The 23,417-nt window shown below is 44.0% G+C and overlaps 1 protein-coding gene across 3 annotated transcripts in view; it reads right to left on the bottom strand.

Moving 5' to 3' along the window:
• Positions 1 to 10,438: 10,438 nt before the first annotated feature.
• Positions 10,439 to 23,417, bottom strand: part of PCSK4 (proprotein convertase subtilisin/kexin type 4) — a 129,290-nt gene continuing 116,311 nt past the window's right edge. For all 3 annotated transcript variants that reach the window (XM_040323511.1, XM_040323527.1, XM_040323520.1), the window contains 4 exons: positions 17,288 to 17,467; positions 17,077 to 17,201; positions 12,829 to 12,948; positions 10,439 to 11,077 (listed from right to left, as the gene is read on the bottom strand). In XM_040323511.1, coding sequence (XP_040179445.1) covers positions 10,590 to 11,077; positions 12,829 to 12,948; positions 17,077 to 17,201; positions 17,288 to 17,467 — 913 coding nt within the window. In that variant the 3' untranslated portion in view covers positions 10,439 to 10,589. The remainder of the gene's footprint in view (positions 11,078 to 12,828; positions 12,949 to 17,076; positions 17,202 to 17,287; positions 17,468 to 23,417) is intronic.

The following is a 23,417-nucleotide window of genomic DNA, read 5'->3' as shown; positions in this document are numbered from 1 at the left end:
TTTTTAAATTGACAGCGGGGTGCCGCTTAATATCCATACCAGACCTAAAGGGTCTGGTTATTGAATTTGCGGGGACCTCCGCGCACTTTTTTTTCCCGGACCCGAACTTTTTCCAATTATTCGGGTTCGGGAAAAACCCAAAGTCCGTACCGAACCCGAACTTTACAGTTCGGGTTCGCTCAACTCTACTCTCTGTTTGTCTCCCAATAGTGGGGAAGATGTGGGTATTGGCTGATCCAGCGAGCAATCTGTTTATTTGCCCAGCTAGCTGCAGGATAAAGTTTTTGTTTGTTCTTGCTGCTAAGATATCCCCTAAAAAAGTCAGTAGTGATGAAACACATCAGAGGCGTGGCAAGCAGTGACATGCTTTGGTTCAAAATACAGAGTGTATGTGCACAGCTTTTTTTTTTTTTTTTTCCCCCCCGCAGAGATTAGGTGCAGGAACTGAGCACTGTCCCTTGGTTTCACCCCTACCCACCTCCCAGTACCGGTCCTTTTAGAGCAGGGATCGTCAAACTACGGCCCTCCAGCTGTACAGAACTACACATCCCATGAGGTATTGTAACACACTGACAGTCAGACATGACTGGGCATGATGGGAATTGTAGTTCCTGAACAACTGGAGGGCCGTAGTTTGAAGACCCCTGGGATAGAGAATACAGAACCAAGTATTATTTTGTGATGCTAAGTACTTTGTATTGTGTTTGTTAATAATGGCAAGAAAAGCATTAAACGTGATCCTCTGCAACCAGCAACAATAGATTCACAAGAAATAATAAATACCCCCAGCAACACTAGACACACCCCAGCAACAATAGATCCCCCACAACATTATACCTCTCTGCCCCAGCAACAATAAAATACCTATTACAAAATACCACCCCAACGACAATAGATCCAGCCCAGCAACAATAAACCCCCAGAAACAACGTTTCCTAGCAGCCAGCATAAATGGACCCTCCAGCAGCCACAAACCATAGACCTCTGCTTTGACAATTCCTCTCCCTTGCAATAATAGACCACCACACAACAATATATTTTTGCCAGCATACCCCAGTACATACATTCAGGGCTAGAGGTGCTGCAACTGCGTTCCCCCCACATTCCCGCTGGTAAAAAAAAAATACAGATATGTATGTGTGTAGCATTAACCCCATTGGAGCTGCTGGATTTTTGGGCGGCATGTTACCTTGTGGCTCCTCCAAATTTTCTAGGGGTGAGTGATGCGTATGTGCATAAACAGAAGTAAAGGAATGTCCACGACAGGTGTTCTTTATTACCCAGCCGGGTAAAAACAATAAACTTGCAGTGAGGAAAGTAAAGTTGAAAAGAGGAAGGATAGCAGATTCAGGCGTAATGATGGGAAACAGTCCTGCTCCCAAACGTAACACTTTTCACCACTCCCGCCGGAGTGGGTTCAGTGCACCTGGACAGGCCTCTCTCGCTGACCTGGCAGCCGGGATGTTACTCGGACAATTACAGGAATAAGTCTCTGCCACAGACCCTCCTAGGTGAACTTGGGAGAAAGTCTCTGCCACAGACCCCTCTCAAAGAGCCTCAGAAGATACCTCTGCCACAGGTCCCCTCTGGGTAAAATTCTTGGAGATATGCCTCCTTGGATAGGTTGAGTCTGGATCTCCTTCAACTTGTCATCCAGGTATCGATTGACTGGTGACCAGTCTCGCAGTGTCCGGTTACCTGTGATCCCCGGTGGTTTCGTCCAAGCCCAATTGGACCGCCAGCCTCTCAAATGGGTTCCTCAGACCAACTTCCCCACCTAACGGCATACAGCTTGGGATCTTCAAAAGGGGAACCTAGCCGCTCACTGGATTCTCATCGCTGGTTCAGATGCTCCGGGCCAACATGGTCCTGGAACTAGGAACACTGCGTGGCACGCACGCCCCGGCCAGGTAGGCCATAGCACAGGGGGGCCGTGATGTGGCTACCCTGAAGGTGGGTGCCACACTCCGACGAAGAAGACCCAGAACAATGGTGTCTGTCCCATAAATACCCCCTCCCAGCATGCACAACGAGGACAAACCCTCGCCATTGGCTGCTGGGAAGAGCACCCAAACCTCGACTCCACTGCTGCCACCTACAGCACCGGGGTTGGAAAAACACACCCCAGCACAGCAGAACGGCTCACGGCACAGTCAAGCTGAGACAGACACCGCAATTTGCCACTAACAATCAGGATCAGAGTCTAACTCTGATCTACATTTAAATTTGACTAGCACCAGTACTGCAAAGTACATAGGCGCTACACATATATAATCTCTAGCTGCCATATCCTTCTTCAGTGTGCGGTTCAGTTTCCGATAATGGTGGTCTCTGCGGTGGATTTGTTGCGAGATCACTTATATTGGTGGTGGCTGGCGGGAGAGGGGGGCCCCCCTTATGCCGCGCTCCATGCACTACTTTTTTTAAATGCACTGCTGGCAGGTGCAGGACAAACGCACTACATTTGCGACCTGCGTTTGAGGTGTCATTAACTTTTTATTGACACCTGCTGCAGATCGTAAAAGAGTGCGTTTTGCATGCAGGTTGAATTGTACAGGAATCCACAGCACATTCCTTTACAATTCAGATGCAGGCATGGTGTGAACTGGCCCTGAGACATATTACTTCTCATTAAGTTTCGAATTTTTATTAATTTTTTTAAAGTAGTCTAAAGCCCCATACACACCATCAGATTATCTGCAGATTTTTGTCTTCAGATTTACCAAAACCATGTAGTACAAGGGGCCCGCCTGATTGCATACAAATTGAAACTCTTAGGGGGTTTGACCTCATATTATGTTTTTGGTAAATCTGAAGACAAAAATCTGCAGAAAATCTGATGGTGTGTATGGGGTTTTAGCTGACATAAATAGCATCTTCTTTTTTATGTAGAACTGTTTGACTGTGAGAAACGGGACAGTGTAGTTTTGAATGCAGCACAGTGTCATCTGCATCCTGCACACAGTCATCTTAGACTCTAACCACACCCCTTTAAGCCATGCCCAATAATTAAGTGTAATTTAAATCATGTCTGTTTTTCAGCTCTGTGTGGTGCATATTTTTAAATTGGCGATGCCCACAATTTAGCCTCTCTGTATAGGGGTGGGGCTGAAGAGGGCCCTGTCAGGTAGTCTGTCCAGGGCGCCATGATTTCTATTAGTGGTCCTATTTAGGTCTGGAGAAATGCTTGGCCAGTCCATCGGCTTTACCCTCTGATTCTTTAGCAAGGTAGTGGTTGTCTTGGGGATGTGTTTGGGGTCATTATTTTGGAATACTGCCCTGTTGCCCAGTCTCCGAAGGGACGGAGCATGTTCTGCTTCAGTATGTTACAGTACATGTTTCATGGTATATGAATGTATTACACACTATCATGAACTGCAGAGAAAGTAGCACACCTATACCAGTGCTTGAAAGGACTTTTGTGGACCTGTTAGGTAGCGATTTGTTTCGCTAAACTCTGTCCCTGCTGGAAGCAGCAACTTCTCCCTACACTGACAAAAAGTATATGAATGTATTAGACACCTATATACTAGAGCAAGTAGCCCAGTCTCCGAAGGGACTGGAGCATGCTCTGCTTCAGTATGTCACAGTACATGTTGGCATCATGGTTACTGCAATAAACTGTAGCTCCCCAGTGCCTGCAGCCCTACACCACGACGCTCCCACCACCATACTTGACTGTAGGCAAGACACATTTGTCCTCACCTGGTTATACAAGCTGTACATTTACTACTTTACTGTAAAGTGTAATTTCTTAAGTGTTGTCACATGAAAAGCTATAATAAAATGGGAGGGGTGTACTCACTTTTGTGGGGGGTTGTGTGTATGTGTATATATATATATATATATATATATATATATATATATATAGATATATATATATATATATATATATATATATATATATATATATATATATATATATATATATATATATACATATATACACACATACACACAACCCCCCACAAAAGTGAGTACACCCCTCCCATTTTATTATAGCTTTTCATGTGACAACACTTAAGAAATTACACTTTACAGTAAAGTAGTATATATATATATATATATATATATATATATATATATAAATAATTTTAAGGCATACATATGTTTTTTACTGCAAGGGATTGATTGGCTGGGACACTGAGGATTTATGATTGTTTTTGAGCTAAAAACATTACTTGTATTTCCTGTGAAAAGGCTAGGCAGGGGAGTGGCTTTCCAATTGTCAGGGGTGATTTACTCACACTGAGGCTGGGTTCACACTACTACACTACTTTCATCCTACATTTATCCTACATTGGTCCTACATCCATCCTACTTTCATGAACAGGATACTACTTTGGTCCGACTTCAATGATATTCAATGGGTTGAAGTAGGATCAATGTAGGACCAAAAGTAGTACAGGGAGCATTTTCAAAGTCGGACCGACTTGTGTAGGACCAGTTAAGACGGCTCTCATAGGGAAACATTGATTTTCACACGTCATGCTACATGAGGCTCCCAATGTAGGACCGTTTGTCGGACAAGTGTGAACCCAGCCTAAACCATGGGTGAAAGATAGTTGTTTTGAGAAGAGATTTTAAAGTGGTTGTAACCCTTAAAAAAAAAAAAAATCCTGTTCCTTTAACCATTTGGCGTTTGCGTTATAGCCGAATGACGGCTACAGTGTTGACCTGAATTGTTATGACTGTGATCAGAGTCACTGAGACTCAGGTGATCACAGATCCGAGTAAGGGGCCGATCCTGGCCCCTTACCACGTCATCAGCTTCAGCCAATCATGTGACGTAAACAAAACCTGTAAATTTATTTATATTTCCTCTTGTGTTAAGGACATTGGTCCTGAAGAGGCACATCTGCCTCATCAGTGCAAAAAAAAAGTGCCACCTGTCAATGCCCAGCAGTGGTGCCAATCAGTTCTTTTATCAGTGTCCACTACCAGTGCACATCATTGTCACCCATCCTATTTCACTCTTTCTCATGGGACAATGCTGTTAGTCTGCCTTTGACCCCTATGAAATGGGGAATAGGCCACTGGAGTTCATAGGCTGAGCAACATCTTAGGATGACTGCTGTGTGGAGGATACAGACTGTAAAATAAAATAGGATTTTTGATTTTTTTTTTTTTCCCTAAATAGTTTCCTTTACTATAGTGCAGTCCTCCTTCACTTACCTCATACTTGGGTTTTGCTTTTAAATGTCCTTAAGGATATGTCCTTAAGGATAAGGATAAGCGTGTTCGCATGGTACACGTGCAGAGCCCGCCAGGAAGTCTGCACGGCGCTGTGCTAATCACAGCCAGATGGGGACAATGTCTCCCTGGCTGTGATTACCGTAGTGCCGTGCAGACTTCCTGTCAGGCTCCACACGTGTACCATGCGAACACGCTGGAACTCGTCCTTATGTCTTCTGAGAAATCCTCACTTCCTGTTCTTCTGTCTAACTCCACACAGTAATGCAAGGCTTTCTCCCTGGTGTGGAGTGTCGTGCTCGCCCCTTCCCTTGGATTACAGGAGAGTCCGGACACCCACTAACACACAGCTCCTTTCTCTATCTGCAACGTAGAGAGCATCCCGACTCTCCCATAGTCCAAGGGAAGGGGCGAGCGTGATACTCCACACCAGGGAGAAAGCCTTGCATTACTGTGTGGAGTTAGACATAAGAACAAGAAGTGAGGATTTCTCAGAAAAAATAAAGGACATTTAAAAGCAAAATCTAAGGATGAGGTAAGTAAAGGAGGACTGCACTAAGGTAAAGGAAGCTATTTGGGATTTTTTTTTTTTTTTTTTAAGCTTTACAACCTCTTTTAAGGAAGAGACTGCTGCAGCTATGGCTGGTATGCTCCATTTCTTAGTGAACTTTTCATCCCTGGCATATAAAAAGGGAAAACCTCTTAGAAGGAACAAAGATCATGCCAGGATGTTCCCAATCAGCATACACCACCTCTTCCAACAGGGAGTGTAGGGGAAAAGCCTGTGTGGCCAGAAGAGGCCTCAGGGATCCTAAAAAAGGACTAGGGAGGCTCAGTGACCTCTGTAAGAGGCAACTTAATGGCAGAGCGAACCATTTCGGTAAGAGTCAGGATCAAGAGCATCTGATTGAGAGGCAGATACCAGGTGAATATTTTCTTGTCCAGATTGCACACAAGCAGACTCATTCCGCCAGGCCATCCACAGAATCATGAGCTTTAGGCTCTTGCCCCATCTTCAACCCATTCCTGCTCCAGACATGGAGGCTCCGGGGAGGGGGATCCGTCACGCTTCTTGCCACCCTGTGGGATGGTGGCAATCATTCCAACTATCCTGTGCTCTAAGGTGGCTAGGGCTGAGGACAGTTCATCCTTAGTGATAAAGTGTGAGGTATCAGCATTGACTGTAGGCACAACACCAGATAGGCGCAGCAGCTCAGATTGCCCGGAAGCCTCTGGTCTTTCAGGGGATATAACACTAGGGCTACAACTAGGTTCATCAGGAACTACTGACGACATAGGTGTGCCCTTCCCTGTAGTGTTAGTCCCGCTCCTCTTTTTTTTTTAAGAGATTTACTAGCCACAAAAAGGGAGTACTTGGGTGTAGTATTTAAAAAAACACCTCAGAAGGGAGATCCTTTAATAGGGCTCACCGAGCCCCTATGTAACAATTCTGCTAAGCACCTTTAGCCTGCCAAGCAACACTTGGTGACTCGTGTAACCCGGGTAATGAGAAATGAATCGCTGCAGGTGTCTGGTTTAGAGTCTGCTCTGTGTCTCACAGCTGTCTTCTGGAAGCACTGCATGTTTGGCATATACAGCTTAAATAAGCTGCGTGGCCGCATTTGCGCAAATCTTCGTGCACCCAGTAAGGCTACTGCGCCAGTGTGGCGAAGCCACGTGCACCGTGGCTAGCCGCAAACAAACTGGTGAGCCAAATGGCATCCTTGCGAATGCACGTGCGCCATGACTGCTTAAACAGATTATAGCCGCACTGTTGCAAATGCACGTGCGCCGTGGCTGCCTGGCGAGTATAGCAGCACTTCTGTGAATGCATGTGCATCATGGCTGCAAAACAACAACTGGTGAATATAGCAGCACCTTTGTAAATGCCTGTGTGCCCTGGTGAAACCAAGGCGAAATGGCACAGTGTTGTGTGCCATCATACAGGTAATAAACAGCCAGACACAAGCAACAAGGTACACTTTGCAAACACTGCACACACAATCACTGGGACACCCCACAATTATATATAAAAAAGGGCACTTACCCATCCAGGTGAAGGACAGCTTAGAAACTAAGAGCCCAATCTTCACCCATCACGGTGGGTTCCAGTCACCTGAGGACCTTTAAGGACTGGGTACCCATTTCATGTTTAGGGTCCACTCCCTTGGACCTGTACAGCACCCTGCAGGAATGCCTTAGTTCTGTAGTGACCAGGATTCCACTTTGCAGGGTACAGCACCCGGAGGCAGCTTACAGGCAAAATCTCGCAGGATCTTGAGTCTTCTTTGCCAGTCTCGGGTACTATTTATCTAAGCTATAAAGCCCAGTGTCTAATAGATCCGAACGGTCAATGATTCATTTAAGAAACGTTTCAAGAACTAGAGACCTGGAGCTCAACAAGCTCAAACAAACATGCCATCCACCTTGGTGCAAAACGTGCCAGACACTGGTAAAAAAAACTGAAGTAACTTCCTGGGGGGGGGGGGGGGGTTATATAGGGGATCACTTCCCAGAAGGTATTGAATATTAGCCCGACTCTGTGTCCCATGATGTATGAAAAAGAAAACAGGTAAGTAGAAGTGGCTGATTAAACTTATGACCAAAGCTGGTATCAGCTGCGGTCTAAACATCCACTTGCTAAAACTGAACAACTGTGAGAAAAGAAGAAGACCAGGCGACAGCTTTGCAATCTGAAACAGATGCCAGGTGCTGAAAGGCCCAAGCAGCACTAAATAAATGTTCACAAAAGGGTGAACCTTGCCCTTGAGGTCAGAAGCTTAAAAGAGGAGCTAACAAGACCAAATGGTGATAGGAAAACAGAACACAGGGGACTTCCATGAAAAAAAAATAGCCGATTGATGAACTAAAACAGCATATACCACACATCCAAACATGTTGAATTGGTTCTTAACAGGACAAGGCCTCCAACTCAAAAACTTTTATCACAGAAGTTATGATTATGATAAAGACAAAATTGTGAGTAAGGATAGACAAGGGAACATCTCTAACAGGTTCAAAGTATTAACTTTGGAGACCTGGCAGAACCAGAAGATTCCACCGAGTCCTTTGGGATTGTACAGGAGGTACAGTGTGAGCAACACTGTACAAGGACCTTCAGTAGGGAGTGAGAGGCAAGCAGTCTCTGAAAAACTGCTTAAGTATACGCTTGACCCTTGATGGTCCTCAAGGACAAATGCTAATCCAGACTAGACTGGAGGAAAGAGGATTTGTTCCACAAAGAACTTCCTGGAATTGTCACACCAAGGGAAGTTTGCTTTCCAAGTGGAATGGTAGACTTTTGAAGAAAAGACCTGATGAAGCTCAGGCCCAAAAGGCCTGTGCTTTAACGGTCAAGCTGTGAAGCCTAGCTACCAAGAGGCAGAGTGGCAATCAGGCCCTTGGGACAGAATGTGATCTGGGAGGGTCTACAGAGGAGTTTGCCAGGAAGCTGAGGAGTTCCGAGTACCAGGTCTTAAATGGGCCCTAAACATTTGTTGACAAGGGCTTGTTAACCGCTTGAGAACCGCCGCACGGCGATAAAATGGCACGGTCCCAAAATAGTGTCAAGTGTCTGCCATAATGTCGCAGTCACGATGATTTAAAAAAAAAAAATAATCGCTGACCGCCACCATTACTAGAAAAAATAAATAAAAATACAATAAAAAACTATCCCCCATTTGGTAGACGCTATAAATTTTGCGCAAACCAATCAATAAACGCTTATTGTGATTTTTTTTAACCAAAATATATAGAATACGTATCGGCCTAAACTGAGGGAAAAAAAAAATGTATATCTTTTTTGGGGATATTATAGCAAAAAGTAAAAAACATAGAATTTTTTTTCAAAACTGTCGCTCTGCTTCTTTTTCTTTTTTTGCTATTAACAAAAATAGAGGTGATCAAATACCACCAAAAGAAAGCTCTATTTGTGGGGAAAAAAAGGACGCCAATTTTGTTTGGGAGCCACATCGCATGACTGCGGAATTGTCAGTTAAAGCGATGCAGTGCCGAATCGCAAAAAGGGGCCAGGTCCTTTACCGGCATAATAGTCCATGGCTTAAGTGGTTAAACATACACTAGACCATCAATATGCCAAATGTCTTCTCTAAACTCCCGCTTGAACCTGATGCTCTCAAGCTCATTGTAACCAAGCTTGTGTTAGGTTCAGTCCTTGGTCTTGTGTGTTCCCCAGACATGAGTACAATGTGTTGCTATAAAAGGAGGAGGAGTTATAAGAGTAAGGAGTTAACCTGTGTCCAAGTTGCCACACATCCCCAAAAGTGCTACTAGTTTAGTCTTTTTCCTTGTGCTTTCATATAATTATGAATTTTCTGAGCAACTGGTGTTAATTTTTTCACTAGGGGCATTGTTCCATACTTTGTATTCAAATGCGTTCCAAAAACAGCTTAAAGCGGAGTTCCACCCAAAAATGGAACTTCCGCTTTTCAGAACCCTCCGGTGTCACATTTAGCACCTTTCAGGGGGAGGGGGTGCAGATACAGGTATTTGCACCCACTTCCGGGGAGAGACTCCCACGGGAGTCACTCCACATCCCATTCCCCCCCCGCTGCCTTCTGGGAAACAGGGGACAACGGGGAACACTGGAAAGGCGCTGCGCTACTCACGTATGTGCAGTAGGGAACTGGGCAGTGAAGTCGCAAGGCTTCACTTCCTGATTCCCTCACGAGGATGGTGGCGGGGGCAGCAGAGACAAGCGATTGCTTGTCTTCTGCTGCTGACATCGCGGGCGTGCTGGACAGGTAAGTGTCCATTTATTAAAAGTCAACAGCTGCAGTATTTGTAGCCGCTTGCTTTTAATATTTTTTTTTTGCGGGACCTCTGCTTTAAAGCTGATGCAAAGTAAAAGTTCTAGGTTTTCAATAAATGTATAATTAAATGCAGATAGTATAAACACTTGAATTTTAACTTGGTAGGAGTCTCTTGTAATTCCTTTTAAAGCACCAATCAAACTGGAAAGGGTGTGCTGCATGCACATGTAATAAGGAACATGCTGTGAAAAAAGTGAACAGTGGGACAACCTCAACAATCTGCTGCTTCTCCTTGTCATTTACCTGGGAGCAGAGTAGTGACCTGCCACGTTCTTTAACTGCAGCTCCGAAAAGTCAAATCATCATCCTGGCTCTGTCTGATTGGCTGTGTAAATCTCAGCACTGGCTGAAAATTTTTGCAAATCCTTTCACAAGCAAAATGGTTACCTTATAAATTTAATATAACAACATTATAAACATATTCACATTATTTTAATATTATACAATTATACACACATTGTAAATATATTTGCATTTGATTTATATTTAGGTGATAATCCTCATGCTAACTGTACATTTTTTTTAGGACTTTATAGTCTCTTCCGTCACAGTAGATGAAATCTTTCAATTATGTTCCTGTGCAACAGCAGATTCATCACCCTGACTTCGAAGATTGCACATTTCCAGGCCAGGTGTGTGTGGCATATTAGGAGATGAGAATCTGTAGACATGTATTCTGTTTAACATCAGGAAAAGTGAAGAAACCAGGCAGATCAAAAACACCATGCCTCCTAAAACCATGGCTATTATTATGGCAAAACTTAAGACTTCCCTGGATTTACTGGTACTGAAATCTAGCCCTGGATAGGAAGGCTGGGAGCAGGAATGTGCTCTCTCATTATATGAAGAAAAGAGTGGGCAGGCAGTACAATTATTAGCAGAGGGTCCCCTGCAGGTGTAGCATGTATAGTGACAAGGAGTACAGGCTCGGGCAGTACGAGGAATCGCAGGCAATTTTTCAGTTGTCCTAACCGGCTGCAATGTCTTGAAGTATTTTGAAGGGCAGTAAGTAATGCAAAAGTGTCCAAAGGCATAAAATGGCATTTCACATTCTAGGAAGAAAAAAAATGGAGTCATGTGTACAATAAAAGACATTATAAGAAACTACTATACAATGTAAAATCATTCTAGTGGATAGAACTGTAACATTATATGAAAATATATCATACAACTAGTTTGGCAGGAAGCACAAGCCAATGATACAGCAAGTGCTACCAGATGGATACACAACTTCTGAATGTAATAAATGCAAGAGAGAAGTCTGATAGGGAAACCCCAGAACTTAAGGGGTTTTAGTAACGTTGACTGCTGAAGCCCGAATCCAAAAAAGATGTATTAAAGGTTACAAGCCTATAGTTTTAGCTACAAGCAGGGGAGCAACCATAAATGTTAATTTAAAAAAATAATTGCTCTAAAATTAATTAGAACCCTGTACTACAATATATACATTCTGAAGGGGGTGGCATCCTGGCACCTGGACTCTTGAAGTCTGGTGACATTCATTGATACGCAGACGCATAGTTCTCTGGGAAAAGCCTGCGATAGACTTCACAGCTGAAGATGTAAAAGGCACTTGAATACAACCAAGACAGCAGTTACATCATATGACTTCCAACATATTTGCACCAAGTATATCTGCTTAATCAGAAACGCATGTTTTAAACTCAAAACTAGATGTTTGATAAATAAAATGGCTATTCCATTTACCCTATCCTACCCCCTCCATACTGTGACTGCAGGTCCTAATTTGACAGTTTTGTGGGTGCACAGCCCTGAATGCAGACAGTTTTCATTTGTGACCCATCACCCATATGCCTGCCAAATTAGGACCTCTGTAAGCCAAACGATCACAGCAATTTTTTTTAATCAACCTGTCTGGGGGACAGTTCTGCTATAACTTTATGGTCACTTAAAGCGGGGGTTCACCCTAAATAAAAATTCTAACATTACATCCAGCATACGAACGACATTTACAGTATGCAGGTCTTTTTTTTTTTTCGCCGTACATACCGTTATATTGTGATATTGTGATTTTCTCCCCGGCTTCTGGGTTCTGATTCCCGCGGGACTGGGCGTTCCTAACCCTGGGTTAGATGATTGACGTGTTATGAAAAAGTTCCCATGTCGCACAAGGCGCGTCACCAGTTTTCCGTAAATAGCCGAGCTGCCGTATGTGGCTAAATAATCAATTTAAATGGATATTAAAGCTGGATTTCTACTTACCACAAGAGGGCCTCAGTTTTACAGTTTTAGGAAAGAGCACTGGAGACAGTGGCGGCTGGTGCTCCATTTTTGGGGAGGGGTGGGCATAGCAAACAGATCACCTGAAACCCCCCCCCCGGTTGGTCTATCAGTCAAACACCCCACCCCCCCCCGGTCGCTCCATAGTCTGCCCACCAGCCCCACCCCATCTAGGTCACGGACAGCATCGGCTCCTTCCTGCGTCTCCTCCTCCTCAGCTTCTTCATGGATTCTTCAACCTGCATCTATTCCGCCTTGGCGGCCAATAGGGTCGATTCTCTTCTCGGCCAATCGGGTAGCGGAGCCCACCTTTTATTAAGCCAATTAGAGCCTCAGGCTTTAATCATGTCATTCAAGAAAAAAAAAAAATGAAATCCATGTGTCTGGCGTCCTGCGTCATGAAGATTAGGGGCCAGGAGCATGGATTGGGGGGGGGGCGTCCACTCACTGGAGAGGACAGCTCTAGATTAAAAATTTGTATTTCAGCCTGAATTTTGATAAATATTTAACACCCTGGTTGGGTTAAAAAAAAAAAAAAAAAAGAAGGAGAGAGAGCACTTACCCAGGCACGTTCCATTGATGTCACGAGTCACACAGTCCCGTAACACAGGCTCAGATACTTTTCTAGCCATTACATTTTCGTCAGTGCCATACAGAATAAGCGTGAAATGGTTTAGAAATCCTTAAATATATAAAAGCACACACATAACAGATTGCTTGTTAATGAAATTAAATATTTAACAGCTTAAACAGAAAAATAATTGGCTATCCAGCAACAGTTGATATTTAACCACTTGCCGGCCACGCTATAGCTGAATGACGGCTACAGAGCATCTGGCCAGTTCTGGGAGGGCGTCTTATGATGCCGTCCTGTATTCGCACCTGCTTCAGTGTGCGGGCAGCGCGCTCTGATCGCTGTTTCCTTTGGGCAGAGCTCATCACAGATCAGGGTAAAGGGCCAATCACAGTGGCAATTTACCACGTGATCAGCTGTGACCAACGACCGCTGATCACGATGTAAACAAAAGCCGGTTATTAGCATTCCTTTCCTCATGCTGACGGGGTGAGGAGAGGAGAGACGATAACCGGCTTGTGTGAAAGGGACAGCTACACGGATAATCAGGGCACTGGTTATTAGTGTCCTGATTATCAGTGCAGTCCCAACAGTGCCACCTATCAGTGTGGCTTCATCAGGGCCTCCTCATCAGCACACATCAATGAATGAGAAAAATTACTGGTTTGCAAAATTTAAGAAAAAAAAAATCCCCAATTGGCAAAACAAACAGTGGTGATTAAATACCACCAAAAGAAAGCTCCATTTGTGTTGGTACAGTGTGGCATAACATTGTCAGGAAGGGGGTAAAGTACCCAGTAGGCAAGTGATTAAATATGAAGAAAGTCACAAAACCAGCACACTGATACCCTACCTCTGAGTCCTAGACAAAAAGGACAGTGCTGTAGAAGGTACATTTTACATACGACAACCCAGTGCTGTTCTGCGACCTTCCCGGTAGGGATGGTTGCAGAACGAGCTTCTGAAAAAATACCAACCTCAACTACTAGCCGACCAGCCGCCGTCATTCTACGGCGGCAGGTCGGCTCTCCTCGGCGAGAGCCCGTCATACTACGTCGGCTCTTCGAGCGGCCACTAGGGGCGCGTGCGCGCCCCCCGCTTGCCCCCGACTCCTGTGCGTCTGCCCGGCGGGCTCGATCGCCGCCGGGCACCCGCGATTGCTCGTTACAGAGCGGGGACCGGGAGCTGTGTGTGTGAACACACAGCTCTCGGTCCTGTCAGCGGGGGAAATGCTGATCTTCTGTTCATACAATGTATGAACAGAGGATCAGTGTTTCCCCTAGTGAGGCCACCCCCCCCACAGTAAGAACACACCCAGGGACATACTTAACCCCTTCCCCGCCCCCTAGTGTTAACCCTTTCACTGCCAGTGGCATTTTTATAGTAATCCAATGCATTTTTATAGCACTGATCGCTATAAAAATGCCAATGGTCCCAAAAATGTGTCAAAAGTGTTCCGAAGTGTCCGCCATAATGTCGCAGTACCGAGAAAAAAGAAAATCGCTGATCGCCGCCATTACTAGTAAAAAAAAATATATTAATAAAAATGCCATAAAAATACCCCCTATTTTGTAAACGCTATAACTTTTGCGCAAACCAAACGCTTATTGCGAAAAAAAAATTACGAAAAATATGTAGAAGAATACGTATCGGCCTAAACTGAGGAATTTTTTTTATATATATTTTTGGGGGATATTTATTACAGCAAAAAGTAAAAAATATTAATTTTTTTCAAAATTGTCGCTCTATTTTTGTTTATAGCGCAAAAAAATAAAAACTGCAGAGGTGATCAAATACTACCAAAAGAAAGCTCTATTTGTGGGAAAAAAAGGACGCCAATTTTGTTTGGGAGCCACGTCGCACGACCGCGCAATTGTCAGTTAAAGCGGCGCAGTCCCGAATCGCAAAAAGTGCTCTGGCCTTTGGGCAGCAATATGGTCCGGGGGTTAAGTGGTTAAACTAAAAAACCTTAAAAAAAAATTAGCCCTGAAAGAAATGCATAGTAGGTTATTTTTTTAAATATACACGTAAAGATCAACTTATGGCAAATATTTATTCTATGAATTGTTTGAATTGTGTATGAATATTGAGGTGGTATATTTGCCCGTTACATATCTGTAACAGGAGTGACTTTTGGGCACAGATTGAGCCAGGAGATGGGGTACACATGTTGGATTGTTTTGGCGTGGACAGTGATTTACAGTATATTCCTTAATGCCTGCAAAGAATATTCTATGACTCATTCTATGATTAGCCCTGACTAGTGACATGCTAATTGAGTCAGGGCCTGAAAGACATTTCATTGTCCTTGTGTAAAGGTGTTGTAACGGACAGGTGTTAATCCAGGTCTGCTCCCAGAACTCTAATTATGCATGCTAAATACTGTTTATGTGTGATAACACTGTCTAAAGCCTAGTGATGCTCAGAGGTGTGAATAGGTGTCAAGCTGTATGCGGAGACGGAACATCTGCCTAGGGAACTCAGTGTGTGATGGGGTTTTGTTTGTTATGCTGTTAATGAAGGAATGTGCAGTGATTAGACATGATAATTATAGGCCGGCGCCGACCTGTCTAGAATGGTTAGTAATTAGCCTTAGTGTGTGGGTGGGGAGTTGATTGTTCCTTTAATGCCTTGTACTGTATATAAGACTGAAAGAAACCATTAAAGTTGATCATTACATTTGGAACAAGTACAGAGCTGTGTGTCTCGTCTTGGTTCTGGGGAATTGATATGGATCGGGTCCTGTTGGTTGGAGTGTCGATAAGCTGTCTTGGATGTGATGGAAGGTCGTAAACGGTGGTGACTGTTACAATATCCATACTCTACTTCATATCTTTGCAGTCCTACACAATAGTGCTTTACTGCGCCTTCATACAATGAAAGTCTATGGAATTTACTTGCTAAACTAATAGAAAATGTTCAGTTTGCAAGTTATTTACTTAACTTGTTTGCAGGCTTTCTTGTGCATCATCTTTTAAAGAGGCTTCCTTCTGGGACGACAGACCAATTTGATGCAGTGTGCATTGTTTGGTCTGAGCACTGACAGGCTGACTCCCCCACCCCTTCAACCTCTGCAGCTATACTGGCAGCACACATTGGTCTATTTCCCAAATACAACCTCTGGATATGACGCTGAGCACATGCACTCAACTTCTTTGGTCGACCATGGCGTGGCCTGTTCTGAGTGGAACCTGTCCTGTTAAACAAGTGTATGGTCTTGGCCATAGTGCTGCAGCTCAGCTTCAGGGTCTTGGCAATCTTCTTATAGCCTAGGCCACCTTTAGAGCAACAATTCTTTTTTTCAGATCCTCAGGGAGTTCTTTGCCATGAGGTGCCATGTTGAACTTCCAGTGACCAGTGTGAGAGAGTGAGAGCGATAAACGCCAAATTTAGCACACCTGCTCCCCATTCACATCTGAGACCTTGTAACACTAATGAGTCACATGACACCAGAGAGGGGAAAAATGGCTAATTGGGCCCCATTTGGACATTTTCACTTAAGGTTGTACTTGCCTTTGTTGCCAGCAGTTCAGACATTAATGGCTGCGTGTGGAGTTATTTTGGAGGGGACAGCAAATGTACACCGTTATACAAGCTGTACACTCGCTACATTACATTGTAGTAAAGTGTAATTTCTTCAGTGTCGTCACATGAAAAGTTATAATAAAATATTTACATAAATGTGAGGGGTGTACTCACTTTTGTGAGATACTGTATGTATCACTCCCAAAATCCTCAAAGAGGATAAGACCTTAAAGGGTCACTAAAGGAAATATTTTTTTTAGCTAAATAGCTTCCTTTACCTTACTGCAGTCCTGGTTTCCTCATTGTTCGTTTTTGCTTTGATGTTGCTGCAATCCCTCTCTGTTCTGGACACTTCCTGGTTGTCGGTTTCCTGATCACCACAGTACTGGGAGATTTCTCTCTGTGGTGACTAATCAAGGAGGTGTGATTACTGTGTGTCTAAAACTCCTCAGCACCAATCCAGTTAAATTTTACAAAGCATCACTGCCCGCCATTGGCTCTATTTGTAATCATTTTTAAAAGGAATCAGTTAACTATTATGTCTCTATACCCTGTAAACAGTAATTTCAGCTAAAAAAAAAAAAAAAATTCCTTTAGTGACCCTTTAAGCATCTATAGAAAAACAATATCATCTCAAATATCCATCGATTTATTACAAATGTTCATAAATAAGTCATTCTTAAAAAACAAAAACAAAGCTAATGCACGCACCATTGTTCCAGACGTTTCCTTTGTTCACTAGCTCTAGGGTCCATGTACCCTGTGGGTTCTCATCCCAGCTGTGGGTGGTCATAAAAGTCCATTTTCTGTAACCTGCACTGCTACGGTCATACGGTCTGTGAAAGCAATCCAAACATTAAGGACCTTCAATTATGAGGACATTTAAAATGTATAATTATAAAAAATATATATATATTCTCACCTTGGAGATACCAGAACAGAACGCATGCCCATTGGACTGGTGAGGAAAATTTGAAGGTCACCCCTCCGGGTATAACCAAGAGAGATTTGGGCCTGGACATGTTCTAAGGACAGGATATAGTTAGGAGATCCAGCACATGCACTGATGTTTCTGCTTACAATAAGCCCAGAAGTCAGTTTCCTGTAAGATTCAAAAAGAGAAAAACTGAACCACTATTTAAAGGAAACATTGAGGAGAGAAATAAAAGTTTTGACTTGCTTTGAAATCCTCTTCATGGAGTAAATTATGGGACACAAGATGAAGCAATTCAGGTACATTTGGTTATATGCTGCTTTCCTTCATCTTTCACACATATAGAGCTTTCTTTTGGTGGTATTTAAACATTGCTGTTTATTTTTTTTGCTAAATAAACAAAGATCAACAACAATAATAAAAAAAAAAAACAAAAAAAAAAAAAACCTCATAGTTTTCTCCTTCACTGTTGTGTGCTGATGAGGCAGCACTTAATAGGCACGGATGAGGCCGCACTGGTGGGCGCCACTGATAGGCATTGGTCGGCAGCATTGGTGGGCAGCATTGGTGGACACAGATTGTCGGAAGCCGATTATCAGGTGTTTTCTCTTCTCAGGCAAACGCTGACATTGTGAGAAACTCAAATCATAAACCCCCTGCCACCCACATCAAGCACATACCAGACAGACTTCAGCCCTCCAGAGGACATACCCCCGCAGGGTTTTTCAAGGATGTGGGTGAAGCACGTCTTTGGGCCTGCAAGGCTGGATTCAGAACTTTTTTTTCCTTTTTTTTTTTTATAGCTATACAAAAATCTTTTGCCTTTCATTTATATTTTAAACTGAATGGGTTGTTTTGCAAGGCGATCGTTTTCAATCACTTTAAGGCCCAACTGTGGTGCAACTTGCTGTTTTAAGCTGGATTTACATCTATGCAATTTTAGTGTTTTTTTGCATTTTGCAGATTTGCACTACAGAACGTGTTCCATAGGAAACAATGTTAAATGGACTGTAGTGCAAATCTGCAAAAAGCACAAAAAATGCATAGGTGTAAATCCAGCTTAAAACAGCAAGTTGCACCACAGTTGCGCCTTAAAGTGATTGAAACGATCGCCTTGCAAAACAACCCATATAGTTTAAAATATAAATGAAAGGCAAAAGATTTTTGTATAGCTATAAAAAAAAAAAAAAAAAAGGAAAAAAAAGTTCTTTAGAATGTTTTGTTTTTTTTAAGTGATCACAGATCCTCTGTTCTCAGCTGCATACGAGCTTGGGAAGGAGAAGCAGTAGCACACTGAGCTTCCCAGTAAGCTTGAGCACACTGAGCTTCCCAGTAAATGGCTGTGCAGCGGGAGCATGTCAGGACAGATCTGATCATTGGACAGCAGGCCGTGTTCCCAGCACAACTAGAGAATGGACCATGCTGTGCTCCCCTGCTTAGTGTGGTGAGTTTTTATAAAGAAAGCAGAGGGACTGGCAGGAACAACAGGGATTTCACATAAAGTAAGCAATACAAATACTTTCCCATACAAGTACATGGTACAGCAGGCACTTATCAGTAATATGAAGTGCTGGGGTAACTAATGTTTTAAGCAGAGTTCAGAGCTCAGGTGCACACTACAGGCTGGCCTTGCCATCTACCTTACAGAGGGGTTCCAAGTTTAGCCCCCAATGCTATGCGGAGTTACCTTTAAATCTGAAAATTGCAATGGCTCTGCACCAGCTGAATAATCTTGCTAGTAGAGAAAATCTTGATAAAAAAGGTAGAAATAAGTACGATGTATCTTGCTTCTCTCAGAGGAGGGGGAACTGGGAGAGGGAGGAGCTATAGTGGGCTGCCTTTACAACTTTTTTGTCAGAGTCCAATCTCCTGAATGCAGCAGCATAACTATGTGTGTGTACCTGAACTACGTCATCCTGTCTTTTAAAGGAACACTAAAGGCAAGATTTTTTTTAAATAACAAACATGTTATACTTGCCTCCACTGTGCAACTCATTTTGAACAGAGTGGCCCCGATCCGTGTCTTCTGGGGTCCCTCGGCAGCTGTCTCTGCTCCTCCTGGCAAAAGCTTTCCACCTTCATGCGAGCTCCCCCGCATGGTGGAAAGCTTTTGCGAGCGCGCTCCCGTGATACAGCGGTGGCCATAGTGATCCTTTAACCACTTCAGCCCCGGAAGATTTGGCTGCTGAATGACCAGGCCATTTTTTGCGATACGGCACTGCGTCGCTTTAACTGACAATCTGGAGAAACCTTGGAGAATCAGCTTTTCAGCTTCTGGACAATTTATCTGTAAAACTATTATAGATGAAGCGCTGCCCAGGACCTGGAAGATCTGCCATTTTATGACAAACCAAAATGGAATGCAAATCCAATATTCACTTTCTGCATTAAACGAGTTCAGGCAACACACCTTATTAGAAAGGGTGCTTGTATCTGGCTGCCATTTATTCCAAATCGCTACAGTCAAAATGCAGGTCTGTCCATTCCAGGATTCGGAGCATAACCTTCTGTAGTCCTCAGATGAAAAGGCTGCAATCTCTCCAAGTAGCAATGAGCTGCTCTCCAAGAATGCAGATGTTTTAAAGTATGTGAAATCAGCATGAATATGTGTATATTGTAGGGGGATCAGACTCAAGGCAGGGACAGCTCACAGTCTCTTTAGGAAGACACCACGTTTAATGCACAGGATATTTCCAACAGAAAAAAAAGGGTATCTTGCCATCAAACAAAATAAACTTCTGCTCTACCCAGCCTTAGGCCCCTTTCAGACGTCCGCTCCGCCTGTCCGTTATCGGACTTGTAATACATCCCTATGGGATCGCGTCCGTTAGCGGATGGAGCATCCGCTAACGTCCGCGTCCGTCGGGATCCGGTTTTCGGACGGAAGAAAACCCTATTTTTCTTCCGTCCGGCGGAACGGAACTGATGCAGACGGACAGACGGTCCGTCTGCATCCGGTTCCCCATAGGGCAGAGCGGAGCTGAGACAGGGAGGTCTCTGCACTGTGTGCGGGGACTGCCCTATCCGCCGACAGCTCAGCGGGGATCCCCGCTGAGCCGACGGAGACACGCGGAGCGGACCCAGAAACGGTCCGCTCCGTGTGAAAGAGCCCTTACTGTATCTGTAGTCTGACCAGTCCTTCGTAAGTAGTAAGTGTCCTTACAAGTGCACAAACTTGAATCCAAAATCAGGGATAAGCAGCCCTGCTCCAATATGCCTCCTGACACACACTCTCTCCCTAAGAGCTAGGCCCAGCTGCCTTAATCAAGACCTGAAAGGCAAACGATAAGCTGCGGATTCACATACTTGGGAGTCTGTCATACCCAGAGCTCTATCAGACTCCCAATAAATCCAGCCCTGGAACGGACTTTACCAACACAAGGTAAATAGCTATACTTCTTTACCCTGAATTCTCTGCTGGATCTATCTTGGATTATAAATCTAAAAATCCGAGGAGGAACATATATCCCATCAATCACTTCTCCTGTCATTTTAACTTGTTTTACAGAAACCCCGCTACATATCTCCCCCCTCTGCTCAAACTCGGGGGGTTGAGCACCTTGGGCAAACAGACTGTAAACGCTGGAGAGCGCATCTGCTTTAGCTTGTTGGCTACCTGGCCTATGTTCTACTAAAAACGTAAAATTCTGCCAAGAACCATCTGGTAACTCGTGTATTTTTCTCCTTATTTTGGGCTATCCATTTGAGTGGGGGGTGGTCAGTTAGGAGCCTAAACTGTCACCCTAACAGATAATATTTCAAACTTTCAAGGGTCCACTTGACGGCTAGACATTCCCGTTCTACAATGGCATACCTTTGCTCAGCAGGGGACAACTTTCTGCTTAAGAACGCTATGGGGTGTTCTTCCCCATTCAGCACTTGGGATAACACTGCACCTAATCCCACTTCTGAAGCATCCTTCTGCACTAGAAAATTCCTGTGTGAAATTGGGGGTGATTAAGACAGGGCTATTACGCAGGGCGGTCTTTAAAGGGGTTGTAAAGGTTTGTTTTTTATTTTCTAAAATAGGTTTGTTTATGCTGGTGCATGGTTGGTTCACTTAACTTTTCCTTCAATTTCCCTTCTAAATGTTTTTTTTCTTTGTTTTCTTTGTCTGAATTTCTCACTTTCTGTTCCTCCTCAGTAAGCCGTTCGTTAAGCTGTTCTGGCCTTTACCCACCGCTCGGATGATGGTGGCAAGTTTACAAAGGAGGAACAGGAAGTGAGAAATTCAGACAAAAAAAAAAATTTAGAAGGGAAATCGAAGGAAAAAGGTAAGTGAACCAACAATGCACTAGCTTAAAAGAACCTATTTAGAAAATAAAAAATTAACCTTTACAACCCCTTTAAGTTCTGGAAAGCTTTCTCAGCTTCTGGGGACCAAGCTATCACAAGGACTTCGCCGCCCTTGGCAAGATCCGTAGGGGGAACGGCTAATGTAGCAAAATTGGGAACAAATCTTCTGTAGTAGCCTACTAATCCCAAAAAAGCCCTGACCTGTTTTTTATTTACGGGTCTTGGCCAACTTTGGATTGCTTGGATCTTTGTGACTTGGGGTTTTACTATCCCCCTGCCAATAATGTACCCTAGATACCGGGCCTCCTCTAGTCCCATAGCACACTTCTTAGGATTGGCTGTCAGACCCTCATGTCGGAGGGCATTAATAACAGCTTGCACTTTAGGTAAGTGGCTCTCCCAGTCAGCACTAAAAATGTCATCTAAATACGCAGATGCATAGGCTTGGTGGGGTTTAAGGATGCGATCCATCATCCCCTGAAAAGTGGCTGGGCCGAATGACATCCTCTTATACTGCCAGTGCCCCTCAGGAGTGGAGGATGGCCGTCTTCTCTTTTGCACGTTCTGTAAGGACGGGAATAAGGACGATTGGACTACACCACTATGGGATTATTCTATTGCACCAAGGTCCATCATCCTCCTTATTTCCCCTGAGACTACTTGGCGTCGAGCCTCTGGGATGCGGTAAGGTTTTAAAGTTAACTTTCACCCCTGACTCAGCGATCTCCACTGCCGGCAGGGTCGAAGGACCTGCGGTAGTAATCGTCAAGGGTGCTTGGACCATAAGGGATTTCTCTGTCTTTCCAGGGCTTCAAGAGATTTATATGGTAGATTTGGTAGGGTTTCCTTTTTCCAGGCTGGTGTACTCTTAACTTCTCCCACTTGTTCTTCTCCCACTTGTTCTACGACCTCATAGGGCCCTTGCTATTTCACCAGAAATTTACTCTCTGCCATAGGTACCAGCACAGGGACTCTGTCACCGGGGTTAAAGGTTCGGATCCTGGCTGAACGGTTAAAGACTCTAGCTTGAGCCTGTTGCAAGTGGGACTTAATGGGCATGACTACCAATCCGGTCTTGCATCTGAGCAATATGTTCCACTAAACTTTTGAGTGGGGTTGCCTCTTGTTCCCAGGTCTCTTTTGGTATATCTAATAGGCCCCTCGGGTGATGGCCATACAGCAACTCGAAAGGTGAAAAGCCAGTGGAGGCTTGGGGTACCTCCCGTACAGCAAACATGAGATAGGGCAAGAGGCATACCCTGTCACTACCTTCTGCCGCGACCACTCGCTTTAACATTCCTTTCAGTGTTTTGTTGAACCTTTCCACTAGACCATCCAATTGTGGGTGGTACACAGAAGTGCGCAAGTGGTTAATATTAAACAATTTACATAACTCTTTAGTAATCTTTTCCTTAGCGGTATTGCCTCTGGGTACCAGGTGGCATAGTCCAAGACAACCAGAATATACTAGCGGACTTAACCAAGGGACCTACTATATCCATGGCAATCCTGTGAAAGGGCACCTCAATGATGGGGAAAGGTACCAATGGTTTCCGGAAATGTGATACCAGAGCAGCGAGCTGACAAACAGGGCAGGATTCACAGCACACTTTTACCTCTGTGTAAACCTGGCCAATAAAACCGTTGCCATATTCTTTCCTTAGTTTTATCCACCCCCAAATGTCCCCCAAGAATATGAGACTGTGCCAGGTCCAGTAACATGAGTCTGAGGTTGAGGTACTAGCAACTGTTCAATTCCCTCTCCTTGTACTTAATCGACTCTGTATAACAGGTAATTTTTCATAGCAAAATGTGGGAATAT

The sequence above is a fragment of the Rana temporaria genome, chromosome 1, assembly GCF_905171775.1.
Source record: "Rana temporaria chromosome 1, aRanTem1.1, whole genome shotgun sequence".
Taxonomy (NCBI): domain Eukaryota; kingdom Metazoa; phylum Chordata; class Amphibia; order Anura; family Ranidae; genus Rana; species Rana temporaria.
This window is presented reverse-complemented; position numbering and strand designations above follow the sequence as displayed.